The sequence below is a fragment of the Lynx canadensis genome, chromosome B1 (assembly GCF_007474595.2).
Source record: "Lynx canadensis isolate LIC74 chromosome B1, mLynCan4.pri.v2, whole genome shotgun sequence".
Lineage (NCBI taxonomy): Eukaryota > Metazoa > Chordata > Mammalia > Carnivora > Felidae > Lynx > Lynx canadensis.
In genome coordinates, this window is record NC_044306.2 from 160564305 (window position 1) to 160579117 (window position 14813).

General features: G+C 38.6%; 1 protein-coding gene across 1 annotated transcript in view; it reads right to left on the minus strand.

The window, feature by feature from the left end:
- Positions 1–1795: 1795 nt before the first annotated feature.
- THEGL (theg spermatid protein like) overlaps positions 1796–14813 on the minus strand; it is a 61992-nt gene continuing 48974 nt past the window's right edge. The window contains exons 6-9 of the mRNA XM_030311948.1: positions 12682–12796; positions 6203–6334; positions 3377–3552; positions 1796–2138 (exon numbers count right to left, since the gene is read on the minus strand). Coding sequence (XP_030167808.1) covers positions 2024–2138; positions 3377–3552; positions 6203–6334; positions 12682–12796 — 538 coding nt within the window. The 3' untranslated portion in view covers positions 1796–2023. The remainder of the gene's footprint in view (positions 2139–3376; positions 3553–6202; positions 6335–12681; positions 12797–14813) is intronic.

Here is a 14813-nt window from a genome sequence, read left to right on the forward strand (position 1 = left end):
ACACAGGTGGTAGGACCAAAATGAAGTCTCATCAGGGTACTGCTACTGGGAACTATCAGCTCAAACTATACCCCTGACCCCATGCAGCACTCTGCACAAGATCCAAAGCCCCAGAGGACAGTTCAGTGGGCTTGGCCAGTTTAGGTCACATGCTCATCCCTTGGCCAGGACATCTTGAATACAAGTCCCGGTAAAGCTTAACAATGAAGACAAAGTAATTCTCCAAAAGAAAATTGGGAGTTCTTACCAGAAGGAGGAGAAATCGATGCACGATGGCCTCCAAATCAACAAATGTCCACTAAACACATGCTCCCACTACCTGGACTGGCTTTCTATCGCCTCCTATTTGGTTAGTTAACCCTACTCAATTTGTAGATTCCAGCCCAATTGTCCCTTCATTAAAGAAGCCTTCTTTTGTCTTCCTAAGGGGAAACAAAGTTCTCTATTCTGTTATTTCATTGCATTATCACCTCTTCATCATAATACTTACTACTGCTGTAATTTTACATTTATTTGTGAATTTTTGAATTCTATCCCTCTCAGTTGGCTAAACAGTCCATGAGAGCAGAGCCCACAACTGTTTGGGTTAGTATTATTACCTCCAATGCCTGGCACAGTGCCCGGCAAAGCAAAGAAACTCAACAAACATTCATTCACTGTATGAATCAAGCCATAAAGATATTTATTTTCCCAGTGATATAAACTATGCCATTCCCCCTTACAGGGCAAAAGGAGCTAAATTTTAAATAATATTTTTCCAGTTCATGCTTTATTACACAATTTTCTTATTTAATCTTTATAAAAATGCAGCAGGAACCCATTTTACACAAAGAAACAGATACAGAGAGTTAGGGAATTTGTTCAAAATCACATACCTGGGTGCCTGGGTGGCTCAGTCAGTTAAGCGTCCGACTTCGGCTCAGGTCGTGATCTCGCAGTCCGTGGGTTCGAGCCCCGTGTCAGGCTCTGTGCTGACAGCTCAGAACCTGGAACCTGCTTCTGATTCTGTGTCTCCCTCTCTCTCTGACCCTCCCCCCATTCATGCTCTGTCTCTCTCTGTCTCAAAAATAAATACATGTTAAAATAAAAAACAAAAAAACAAAATCACATACCTGTAAATGATCCATGGGGGATACTAACCCAGATATGCCTGATTCAAAAAAGTTCAAAACTACTATATGGTATTGCCTCTCCATAACACTAGTTATCTCCTTAACACAAAGCATTGGAGATAGAACTCAGGCATCTATAAAACTGGTTTTCAGATAAATTCATTTTCATGTAAATCTAGATATATATTAAAATTTAATTTCATTTGTAAAATACTTATCCATGGAGAGAATAAAACAATTAAATTTTAAAAACTCTGGGAAGATGAAATTTGACAGAGAATTACAATGCTTACCAAATACCTTGCTTTTTCTGTCATTCATGATAAATGACATGAATGAAGTAACAGAGATTGGTGCAGGTGTGATTATTTAAGGTAACCCATCCCCTAAATTTCATCTACAGATTATAAAAAGCATTTCAAGTTGTCTCAAAAGGCTTCACCATTTCAGTGTTATTTCTTGGGTAAGGAGGGGAGACTGGAAAAGCAACACAAAGAATTATTTCAATTCTCAGGACTTATTAGAGAAGGGACTGAGCAGAGATCAGCTGCTGGGGAACACAGATCTCTCCGGGAAAGGGAAAACAAACTCAGCAAATACAAGGAGGAGTGTTTCTACAGGTCAGTCAGAGCAATGAGACAGCCAAGATGCTTGTGAGGAGATACAGTAAGGATAAGGCAAGCTCTCATTTTCTCTTTTATTGCATGCTCAAGTCCCCAAACCGGCTAAAGACATGATTACAGGTAACAGCAGGAATTACTATCGATGGTCACAGTGGTGTTCTCTGGAGGTCTCACATGGTTTTTGAGGGGACGGGGAATACAAACTGACAGGATCAGAAATGGGAACTAAGTCACCTAATATGTTTTCTAGATACATAACTACAGTGCGACTGACGTGGCTTTCTGTGCTTAACGCATAAGAGGTTCTGCCAACTCGTGGATCCTCGGAGAACACTGTGTTTTCAGAGCAGCTGGCTTGACTTTAAAGACATTTGGATCGTAATATATAATATGCACAGGAGACCTGAAATGGGGGAAAAAGAATGCAACCTGAAAAAAGATGAACAGAAAATGGAACTCACATTTCTCAACCATCCACTACGTGTTAGGCTCTATGATATTATGCATTTTTGATTTTCATAAGCACCCCACGAAACAGGTGTCATAACCCTCACTGTACAGGTAAGGACAAGAAGGCTCAGGGAACTTATAAAAATGACCTGTGGTCAAATCCAGATTCATGTATCTATCAGATTCCAAAGCCTTTGCTCTTTCCACAGAAAGTTAATTCTGGAAATTTTTCAGTAACTTGCCAATGTTAAAACTAGCCCAACAGTTCTCTGGTGAACTTGAAGAAATCAAACTTTTGAAGTTTCCACCCTCAGCACCTTACCACCAAATAATAACTTTGCCACTTGGGTAAATCCTGGGGACTTGATCTTACTCTTCCCTTTCCTTTGTCAATGAACAGAAAATGAGCTTCATTTCATTGTTGTTGGAATTTATTTCTTTTAAGGCAAAACACTTGATAAATATTTTATTATGTAAGAATTAACATATTTCCTGTTCCCTAAGCTGAAGACTTCTATGACTTTTTCAGTTTCTCCTAGGTTTTCCTGATGATGCTTAAAAAGGGGTGTCAGGTATTATCTCATGAAGGAAACAAAATGAACTGAGGTTCAGGCAAATTAAGAAATCTTCTAGGAAGTAAATAAGAATTAGACGCAATTTCTTCTTTATTAAATGTATTTTCTTATCTATTTCAAATAGGTCACATGATGCAAAACATGGAAAAATATAAAAGCCTATTTAGTAAAAAATAAATCTTTGTCCTATCCCATTTACCTTGGGCCCCCACAAGTAACCATTGTTACTAGCTTCTTGCATACTTTTCTGAGATGTCATAGGCACCTGCAAGCCAATACATGGCATATGTGTATTTTCTTACACAAACTGTAACATATTTCATGCTCTGTTCTGTAACTTGCTTCACTTAACAATATGTTAGATAAATAATCCCACATCCATACTTACAGAGTTGTTTCCTAGATCTAAATTTCAATACTAGTCCACTAACCCTTTAACTGTTGCCTTAGATTTGCGGTAAAACCACAGATTTGTCACAATTAATGTAACAAGTGAGATGTTTTTGAAAATTTCCTATATTCTTACAATTCTTTTTATTGGTCTTATTAGGTCAATTTTTCCCTCTCCCTAGCACCCCCAGCCTTCCTGCCCCATATTAGTTTTAAAATGACATACCTTGTATTTGGATTAGCTAGTTCCTGAATTCTGGGAGATATTTTGTAATGGATAGCAGCATAAGATACTGGCCAATGGGCATCACGGACAGGTCGATAATCTTGATGAAGAGGCTTGGCCTCAGCTAGAGCTATTATTCGAGGGCTAGGTTTGGTTAGCAAGGCAGCACGGGATATCTGTAGTAGAAGCAAAAAGATGCAAAAATAGATTTCAATTTTCACATCTCCCTCTCTTTACAGCTATGCCCCAAACTGAGTCACCATCAGATACAGGTTCTCTCCTGGATTACAGCAGCAGACTCCTCCCTGGTCTCCCTGCTTCCATTCTTGCTCTGTATGATCTAGCCTTTTCTACCAATTACTGAGGGAGAGAATGAGCATTTTAATGAGTGCATTTCATGGGCCACACAGTGTTCTAAGTAGGGCACCTATATTATTCCCACTCAATCATCATAACAACCCCATGAGATACATACTTTCTAAAGCCCAGCTCAGATTATGTCACTCTCAGGGTTTAAAACCTTCCAGTGGTTTCCCATTTTGCTATGAATAACATTTAGACTCCTTACTGTGGCCTCGAAGGCCCTATGTGATCTGGCTGCTATCCCTATTCCTCTGACCTCATCTCCTTCCTCTTCCCACAGTGACCTTTGTTACATGAGGCCCCTCTGGCCCAGCTCTTTCCACGTTGGGATTTTTGCACCTGCCAGTTCTTCTACTTGAAATCCTCCTTCCTCAATCTTGTCATGGCTGCTTCTTCATCATTCAAGTTTCTAGATTCAAACATCATGTTCTCGGGGTGCCTGGGTGGCACAGTCGGTTAAGCGTCCGACTTCAACCAGGTCATGATCTCGCGGTCCGTGAGTTCGAGCCCCGCATCAGGCTCTGGGCTGATGGCTCAGAGCCTGGAGCCTGCTTCCGATTCTGTGTCTCCCTCTCTCTCTGCCCCTCCCCCGTTCATGCTCTGTCTCTCTCTGTCCCAAAAGTAAATAAACGTTGAAAAAAAATTAAAAAAAAAAAAAAAAAAAAAACACATCATGTTCTCAAGGACATCTTCCCTCACCATCCTAGATACATGAACCTTTCTAATAACTCTCCTCTACAGTACACTTATTTAATCTTCTTTATAGCACTTACTAACACCTGACTTAGCTCTCTTATCTCTTTGTTGGTATATTCATTGTCTGTGTCTCCCCATTAGAATATAAGCTTCTTGAATGTTTGCCAAAAGCTAGAATAAGTACATAACTAGTGCTGAATATGTGTTGATTGACAGATGGATCTACTCCTTCTGGTCTTACTTTGAAACTGCATCTGCCAGGTTGCCTTTCTGTTATGTTGCTTAATTGGTAAAACTGGGAGGATGACATATAGCTCCTATTCTCTCTCTTATGTGCTCATTAAAAAGAATTAGGATGGACAACAAACACCACTCAATTGCCCTGAAAGGACTGTGTTGCACTGGTATAGACTTATTTTAGGTTCTAAAAGTATGATATCTGTAGGGGCATCACTTTTTAAAAATATTTTTTATAAACTCCCAAACAATCCTAGCAACTGAAGAAAGATACCTGTAACTCCCATTTTATATACCAAAAGAACTGAAAGTAAAGTGATTTGCCCAAGGGTCACAAGGAAGTCATGTCAGCAAACTCAAGATGCTTGTCTGAGGGGTTTTGATTTCTAGACTAGATTTCTTTCCTAATAGAATTCCATATCAAATCCTCAGGTTCTTAGAGAATAAAATGTATCCAACCTCCTTGGCAACATGATTTAAATATTTATTGAAAACTCAACTGACATTGGACACCAAGTTGCCACTACAATGAATGGAGGGGAGTGTCAAAGAGGAGGAGGGAGGGAAGCCACTGAATGTGCCAGCCTCTGTTCTGAGCACCATGCTTTATCTATTATTTCAAGTCACATCACCCTCCAAGTAGGAACTGTTAACTTTATTTAAAAAAATTTTTTTACTAAATTTTTTTCTAAATGTTTATTCATTTTTTGAGAGAGCAAGAGTGAGCAAACAGGGGAGGGACAGAGAGAGAAGGAGACACAGAATCCAAAGCAGGCTCCAGACTTTGAGCTGTCGGCACAGAGCCCCCATGTGGGGCTCGAACCCACGAACTGCGAGATCATAACCTGAGCCGAAGTTACAGGCTTAACCGACTGAGCCACCCAGGTGCACCAGAACTGTTAACTTTAAAATCTCCTTGCCCACCTGGTTCCACCCAACTTCAAGGTCATCTCAAATTTAAGACTTTGGTATGTGCTCTTCCCTTTACTAGAATATTCTCCTCTCAGACCTTAACTTAGCTGACTCATTCAAGTTTCAGATCAAATATCCCTTCCTTAGAGGGGCTTTCCCTGACTACCATATGCAAAGTAGCGTATTCTCCACTCTCACCCAAAGTCAATCATTTCCTATTTTACTGTCTTCATAGCACTTATCACTACCTGACATTATCTTATCTGTTTATTTTTTGTCTCCCTCCATCTTGTTCACTGAGAATGATGGCTGGCACACAGTAGGCATTCAAATACTTGAATGAATAAATAAGGCTTAGGAACACTGCCACAATATCAAAGAGCTAGTTGTAGTGTTGAGGCTAGAATTTGAACCCAGTTCTTACTGTTTCCAAAGCCCATGCTCTTCGTCCTCTTTCCCCAGCCTCTCCACATATCTTGCAGCTAGGTCTTCCTTCATGCCAGAATCTTGAAAGATTCTCTTTCCCAATGACTTTGGCCTATGCTCTGTAGTGGCAAAGTAGTACCCTAGGAACAACCAAAAAGTGAGGTGAAGGATGCCAAGGAAGTGGTGGCTTACAGGACGGATGGGCATTTCACATCTTTCTCTTTCAAAGCACAGACCCTCTATCTTGATCCTTGGATGGGCAAGGTCTATAATTCTTGGAGTTGCAACAGCACTCAGGGCAGAAGCTGCAATCTTGGTTTCAATCTAGGGGAAAAAAATAAAATAGTGTCTGTAAGTATCAAATAATAAACATGGTACAAAGTACATCTGGCCTCTGAACCAGACTTCTCAGCAAATCCAGCAGAAAGGATGAGTCTTGTAGTAACCCATGATCATAGATGAAATTATCAATTTCCATTTTTTTCAAAGTAGGTTGTATGAATTCCAACCCAGATTTTCAGGAACTTGCTGTTAAACTAAAGATGGGGAGGGAATGACAACATTACATAGTAACTAAGAGCTAAATGGTAACACTGATTTGTGGAATGATAAACTCAGCCAAGAGGGAAGGCTCAGGCCTACCATGTAACAATACTGTAAGAGGGAGAGCTGTGCTTTGTTCTTAACTATTTTCTTAAGCTTATTTATTTATTTTTTGAGAGAGACAGAGAGAGCGAGCAGGGGAGGGGCAGAGAGAAAGAGGGAGAGAGAGAATCCCAAGCAGGCTTTGCACTGTCAGCATGGAGCCCAAGGCAGGGCTCAAACTCACAAACCATGAGATCATGACCTGAGCCGAAACCAAGAGTTGGACGCTCAACCGACTAAGCCACCCAGGAGCCCCTGTTCTTAATTATTTTTGGCCTTTGGAAATTGGGACTCACATTATCACAAATTCCCATACTTAAAGTGAATTCAAGGGGCTCTCTTCTAATTGGAACAGATTAAGAAAAAGAAACCAAAGCCAAGAAGAAGAAAGGCAGAACCACATTCTCCATACACAATGCTGAGCTAGTCCCCCAAGTCATTCCTCACTATATTAATTATGGAAATGTGTTCAAATTATATGGTCTTCTATTTTAATTACTAGTATTCAAACTCAAAACTTACCACAAGACTTTAAGAGGAATATAGTCAATAAAAATAGGGTTTTAACTGTGAGCAGAAAAATAATAAACAAGATATGTTCCAAATCCCTTTTTGTGTTAAGACGTTGATGATACTAACACTGACAGTGTTTTACATGTACTCACTCATTTTTTATCTCACCTGGTATATAATTTTTATTTGTATTTCACTTATGGGGAAACTAAGGTTCTATATGAAGTTCAGCAATTTATTTGAGCTTATATAGTGAATAAGTTGCAAAGTTGGGAGTGAAACCTAAGGTCCTATCTGTCTGTACAATTCCATGATAAGAGTATTTTTCTTGGGTTTTCCCACTCTTCCTCTGGTATCTCTCAATAGCTTATTTATTCTCTTTTATGAGTATCAAATAATCTTAATTATTTACCTATAGGTCTATGGTTTCTTCTAAACTGAAATTTACTTTAAGGAAAGGAACTGTTTTATTATTCTTATTGTGTCTTACATAATATAATTAAGAAATATTTGTTTAATGAATTGGATTAACAAGTGATCATTTTATTTCCTTTTTAATTGTAAGCCTTAACTGAAAGCAGTGGTTGTCATATATTTCTCTGATTTTCCCAGAACCTGATAGGAGGCAAAGTTTTATTCATTGTAAATGATTAATTAGCCCTTCATGGAATTGTACAGACACTGAGCCTGGATTGCTTTAATGGTAAATTCTATCAAATACTTAAGACAAAAAAATAATATAAGTGATGTACAAACCTACAGAGAATACAGATGCTAAGCCCAGATTGCTTAGACGGTAAATTTCTTTCAAATACTTAAGAAGAAATAATATAAATCTTATATAAACCTACAAAGAATAAGAAATACTACTAACCTATGGTGATAGAAATTTGGAAATGGTTGACTCTAGGGCAGGGGGTAGAGTGGAATTGACTAGAAATAGTCAGGAGGCAACTTTTTGGGATAATGTTTTATATCTTGATTGAGGTGATTATTGAATGGATATATACATTTGTTAAAATCTTATTAAACTATACACTTAAGATCTATGCATTTTATGTAAATTATAACTCCAAAATTGCAAAATATATGCTGGAAAAAATAATTTATATATATATGTATATATATGTGGTGTGTGTGTGTGTGTGTGTATATATATATAGCAATTTATATATATATATACATATAATAATGAAGAATATCTATAATATGTAAAGAACTGTTATGAATCAATACAAAATGTGTAGACCATTAGAAAAATAAAAAGCCATGAATAGACAAATTTATAAAAGAAAAATACATAGTTAAATAAATGTTGAGAATTACTGAATTTGTTAATAATCAAAGAAATGAAAGTGTTTATTAATGAGATATTATTTTTATTATAAAATTAATATTTCGTAAAATAATATCTAATGTTCGCAAGAATGCACTGCAAAAGTCAGCCCAAATAATGCAACTGGCTATGTAAATCAAAATCACTTTTGTTGGAACACATTTTGGAATAATATATAAATCACCTCAAAAATGTTCATACCCTTGATCTGGTAACTTTACTTCTCAAATTTTTGTTCTCAGAAAATAATCAGATTGAGAATAATGGTGGGGAGACATGTTGATAGAATGACTTCATAAATTAGGACAACAAGTCAGACAAAGTCATGTGAGGTATCCAGAGTACATGTGTTTAATACTCAAAGATATCTGCTAAATATAAAATGGAGTCTTCAAGCCAAAATCTCTCAAGAGTCAAAGATTTTAAAAATCTAAACAGTTTGATTAGTCTTAAGTAGGAGCTGCAGATATCTGCAAGTAGAGAGAGAATGATAGATATGCATTAAGTGAGCTATGAAACTAACTCTTTTTAAGTTTGTAGTGACAAAGTTACCATAAAAAAGAGACTCAGTAACACATTCATAGAAGGGAAAAAAGATTTTTTACAGTTCATCCATCCAAAGTCTCTGGTGGCAAGTAATCTCAGGTACCTGTGACAGTAACTTGGCTTCCTTTGTGGGCATGTGTATTTTTTTTTAAGTTTATTTATTTATCTTGAGAGAGTGTGTGTGTGTATGAGAACACACATGTGAGCAGGGGAGGGGTAGGGAGGGAGAGAGAGGGAGAGAATCCCAAGCAGAGCCCACACTGTTGGCATGAAGCCTGATATGGGGCTCCAACTCAGGAACCATGAGATCATGAGCTGAGCCTCAGTCTAATGCTTAACCAACTGAGCCACCCAGGTGCCCTATTGGGCATGTGTATTTTTAAACTCTCGGAAGGTTCAGCATTAACTGCAAAGAAGCTAAGAGAAACAAAATCATAGAATTAATAAATAATACCTGGTACTAAGAATAAGTATGCGCTAGAATTGATGACATTTGGACATGGACTATGGAGTGGATACAGTATCTATCAATTAAACTTCCTCATTTTGATAACAATCCAGTGGTTACATAAGATGATGTCCTTGTTCTTGGGAAATACACACTGAAGTATTTAGGAAAATGACTATATGACATCTGTAACTCTCAAAAATGATTCAGGGAAATAACTAAATACACACACACACACCCCACATGGAGGAGACAGAATGATTAAGCAAATGGAATAAAATGTTAATTCTTGCAACTTTTCAGTAAATTAGAAATTATTATAGAAACAAAAACTATGTGTATATTATTAAAATTAAAAAGCACGTACATGGGGGTTCCTGGCTAGTTCAGTTGGTGGAGCATGTGAGTCTTGATCTTGGGTCATGAGTTCAAGTCTCACACTGGGCATAGAGCTTACAAAACAAAAAACCAAAAACAAACAAAAAAACAAAAACAAAAAAAACAAAACCATGTGCATGTTTAAGAGAATTTGGCCTTTTAGAGTGATCACCTTACAACTGCAACTTGAAGCATATATGTGAGTTATAACATTAGATTGAAATCTTAAGTTTATGTCATTCTTACAACATTGAAAACTTTAAGTTCACCATATTTATAAGTTTAATGTAGATTTTCAAATAGTTATTTAATATTTGAGATTTTGTTCGTTAATGTAGATGGCTGAAGTAAAAGGCTTACAAAATAAATCAAATTTAATATATTGGTAAATATGATTTAAGTTATTTGGAGGCATTTGATTAAGTTTAGAAGCCAAATCAAACATTATTCAGGACTCTTAAAAGTTATTGTTAAACTTCTGGAATTATAAACAGAGTAATAAAACTTATGCATTAAATTTAAAAGCCTGAGAAAGAAAAAGATTTTTTTACTGTTTATTTATTTTTGAGAGAGCGAGAGACAGAGAGAGAGAGACAGAGTGTGAGTGGGGAAGGGGCAGAGGGAGAGGGAGACACAGAATCCAAAGCAGGCTCCTGCCTCTAAGCTGTCAGCACAGACCCTGACACAGGGCTTGAACTCAGGAACCATGAGATTATGACCTGAGCTAGAGTCAGATGCTCAACCTACTGAGCCACTCGTTCATCCCGAAAGAAATAGATTTTTAACTTCAAGTTTTAAAAATTGACTACTAATTATTTAAATCAAGAACATACCTCTGAACAGTCTTTTCTATATACAAAAACCATGCTCAAGGATACCAAAAGACTCACATCACTGGATTTTCAGGTTCTTTTCTTAAGTGGCTATAAATTCTTTGAAATTATTCTTCTCTCAGTGAGAGCTGGGGTTTGTGTCCCTGACCCCTTGAATCTGGCCAGACTTGTAACTCCATATCAACAGAATATGACTGTAGTGACATTATGTGACTACCAAGGCCAACTGAAAAAAAATTATGCCGTTCTACCTGGTTCTTTTGGTATGCTCACCCTTGAAACATTCCATTTTAGAATATTCCTTATCAGAATACAGCTGCTATGCTGAGAGAAGTCTAAGCTATATGGAGAGGCCACAAGAAGGTGCTCCTGTGGATATTCCCAACTGAGTCTAGCATTTAAGTCATATCAGCCAAGGTACCACACACAGATGTTGTTATGGACTGACTGTTAATGTCCCTCTCAAATTCATATGTTGAAGTCCTAGTCCCCAGTGGGTTAATATTGGGAGGTGGGGCCTTTGGGAGGTAATTATGTTTAGATGAAGTCATGAGGTTAGAACCCTCATAATGGGATAGGTGTCCTTATAAGAAGAGAGATAAGAACTCCTCTTTGCACACAAAAAGAAGTCATGTGAGTACACAGCAAGATGGTGACTGTCTACAAACCAAGAAAAGGACCTTCATCAAGAAGAGAATCTGCTACACCTTGATCGTGGACTTCCCTGTCTCCAGAACTGTGAGAAATAAATGTCTTTTAAGCCATTCAGTCTATGGTATTTTGTTATAGCAGCCCAAGCTAATTAAGACAAGTATAAAGGAACTTTCAGCCCCCTACCATTTCTGACACCCAAGCCACTAGATATACTAGCTGAGGGATTTCTAATTCATAAAATGCTTGAGTGAAATAAAATGCTTATTGTTTTACACTACTAAGTTTGGGGGTGCTTTGGTATGAAGCAACAAATAACCAAATCCCAACTTTAAGAATTGGTTCTCTGTATTGGTTCTAGATTATCTGGAATTTGTATTTTGAGTATTTGGATTTAAAGTTATTCATGATTCTGTTGCCAGAAGTTAAAAAAAAATCCTGGTAGTCCATAGCATGCAGTGGCAAAACAGAAAGCAAGACTTCGGGTGACCAAGCAGCTGCTACCAGAAAATATTTTAGTGAAATAAAGAAGTATAGTGGGATTATTTGGTTGTTTCTAAGTACACTGGAGAAAGTGAGTTAAGAAATGACTGGCTCAGGCCTTTAAGCTCCCACCTTAAGGTCTGGGTAAAGGACCAGAAAGTTTCTGTGACTTCCATAAAAGAAATCCTTATAGTCTATGGTCACAGGGCTGAAAATTCTGAAAACCAAACTCGAAATCTAATTCTGTGAGTGGGTGAATTATAGTGCAAATTGAATTACCAAATTTGGTCTCCTATGTTCAAGTTAAAGCAATGATTGAGAAGGAACAGGACCTTGAAAATTGGAATGGGAATATATGAGCAGATTCCAATGAAGATGGGGACCCCTAAATACGGCTGAGCCTTTCTTATGAATACAATCAGCCCTTTCTCTCCTGCCTGAGGAGGTCAGATTCCCCCTGCCTGAAGAACTTGTATTGGGTTGCCCTGAAGTAGATACTTTCCAAGTAAGTGCTGGCCTACCCTTACTATCTCTCATTGCTTCTGGGTGTATAACAAGACCCAAGTTCCAACTGCCTAAACAGCCTTCCATAGACTTCTCTATCAGCTTCCACAATTGCTTAAATTCTGCATAGCTGTTCTGCTTCTCTGATTAAATCTTGGCTGATAAATTAGGCATAGAGGAGATAGTAAGAAAAGTTCATTTAATGAGAGGGAAACATAAACAGGGGAGAAAGGAAGATACACCCAGAAATAAGAGGACAGCATGCTACAGTTATAAACACGTTACATGTTGCAAAATCAATCAGGAACTGTTTCTTTCACATGGATCCACTTACCTTTTTTGGAGGAACATAGTTTGGATTTATGGCTTTGGCTATTGACAGTTGTAATAAACGGGGTGAAGGATCAGAGATTTGATGAGAACTTCTTGTTAAGTAATCACTGTAGGGCCTATATACAAATGGAACATGAAATATTATAATCATTGGAGGAAAAATAACTGCATTTTTTCATTGCTATAATCAACCTCTGATCAATTATATATATTGTTTCTATCTTAAAAACTTCTTTTCCCATAATCATAGTTGGGTTTTTTTTTTAATATCAGATTGGTGTTTTCTAAAAATATTTATACTATGAGCCACAGTAAGAAGTGCATTTTATACTGTGATACAGTATATGTAAATCTGTGTGTGTGTGTGTGTGTGTGTGTGTGTGTGTGTGTGTGCTGTATATCCAAAACAAAATTATCATGAAACAATGCTTTACCTGAGTAAGGTATTCTGATTTTTTTAATTCCATTTGATTTCATTAAAAAAAAAACTGGAATCCATTTTATGATCCACTGATGGGTTGAGACTTGCAGTTTAAAAAACACTTCACTTGAGCAGAACGGACTCTCCAGAGCCAAGCGTAGACAAGAGGCCCATGGAAGAGGGTAGGAAGGGCGGAGAGGCGGTGCGCGCTACATGGACTGGTGGGAGGGAGCCGGGGCGGAGGGACAGCCCACCAGCAAAGCAGAGCCCCTGAGTCTGGCTTGCAAAAGCAGAGGGGCCAGACTCCGTGAGTTCTGACAGCCAGCAGGACTTAACATCTGGAATGTTAAAAGTCAACAGCTCTGCTTGGAGAGTGGGAGGGTGAGAGAACACTGGGAGGGAGAGTTGTTGAGCCCTGGAAGACAGAGCTCAGCTCGGCCAGAGTCATCTCCCTCTCCCATCCCCCAGCAGAAATCCCAAAGGGAACCAGTTTCTGTCACCAAACTTGCTTGCACTGCACAAACACACAACGCTGTGCTTCTGTGGATCCATCCCTCTGACGGGTCTGCCTCCCTCCTGGTGCTGCAGGGCCCCTCCCACAGGGGACCACCGACAGCAAAGCAAGCTAAGCCTGCCCCTCCCACCCTGTGCACCCTGCGGATCCACCTTGGCTAATATGCCAGATCCCATCAAAGCAGCACCACAAGCCTGGTAGTGTGCAAGTAGCCCAGACAGGGGCCACACCACTCCACACTGAGTCCTGCCCCTGGGAGAGGGTGAGATAAGGTACACACCAGACTGACTGTGGCCCCAGCAGTGGGCTGGGGGCAGACATCAGGTCTGACTGCAGCCCTGCCGACCAACACAAGTTACTCCAGACAGCACAGGGGAAGTGCCCTGCAGTTCCGCGCCACTCCAGGGACTTCCCAAAATGATGAAATGGAAGAACTATCCTCAAAAGAAACTCCAGGAAGTAGTGACAGCTAACGAATTGGTCAAAAATGATTTAAGCCATATAACAGAACAAGAATTTAGAATAATAGTCATAAAATTAATTGCTGGGCTTGAAAAAAGTATAGAGGACAGCAGAGAATCTATTGCTACAGAGATCAAGGGACTAAGAAACAGTCATGAGGAACTAAAAAATGCTATAAATGAGGTGCAAAATAAAATGGAGGCGACCACAGCTCGGATTAAAGAGGCAGAGGAGAGAATAGGCGAATTAGAAGATAAAATTATGGAAAAAGAGGAAGCTGAGAAAAGAGAGATAAAAAAATCCAGGAGTAAGAGGGGAGAATTAGAGAACTAAGTGATGCAATCAAACGGAACAATATCTGTATAATAGGAATTCCAGAAAGGAAGAGAGAGAGAAAGGGGCTGAAGGTGTACTTGAACAAATCATAGTTGAGAACTTCCCTGATATGGGGAAGGAAAAAGGCATTGAAATCCAAGAGGCACAGAGAACTCCCTTCAGGCATAGCTTGAATTTATCTTCTGTATGACACATCATAGTGAAACTGGCAAAATACAAGGATAAAGGGAAAATCCTGAAAGCAGCTAGGGATAAACACACTCTAACTTATAAAGGGAGACCCATAAGACTAGTGGCAGATCTATCTACTGAAACTTGGCAGGCCAGAAAGGAATGGCAGGAAATCTTCAATATGATGAACAGAAAAATATGCAGCTGAGAATTCTTTATCCAGCAAGTC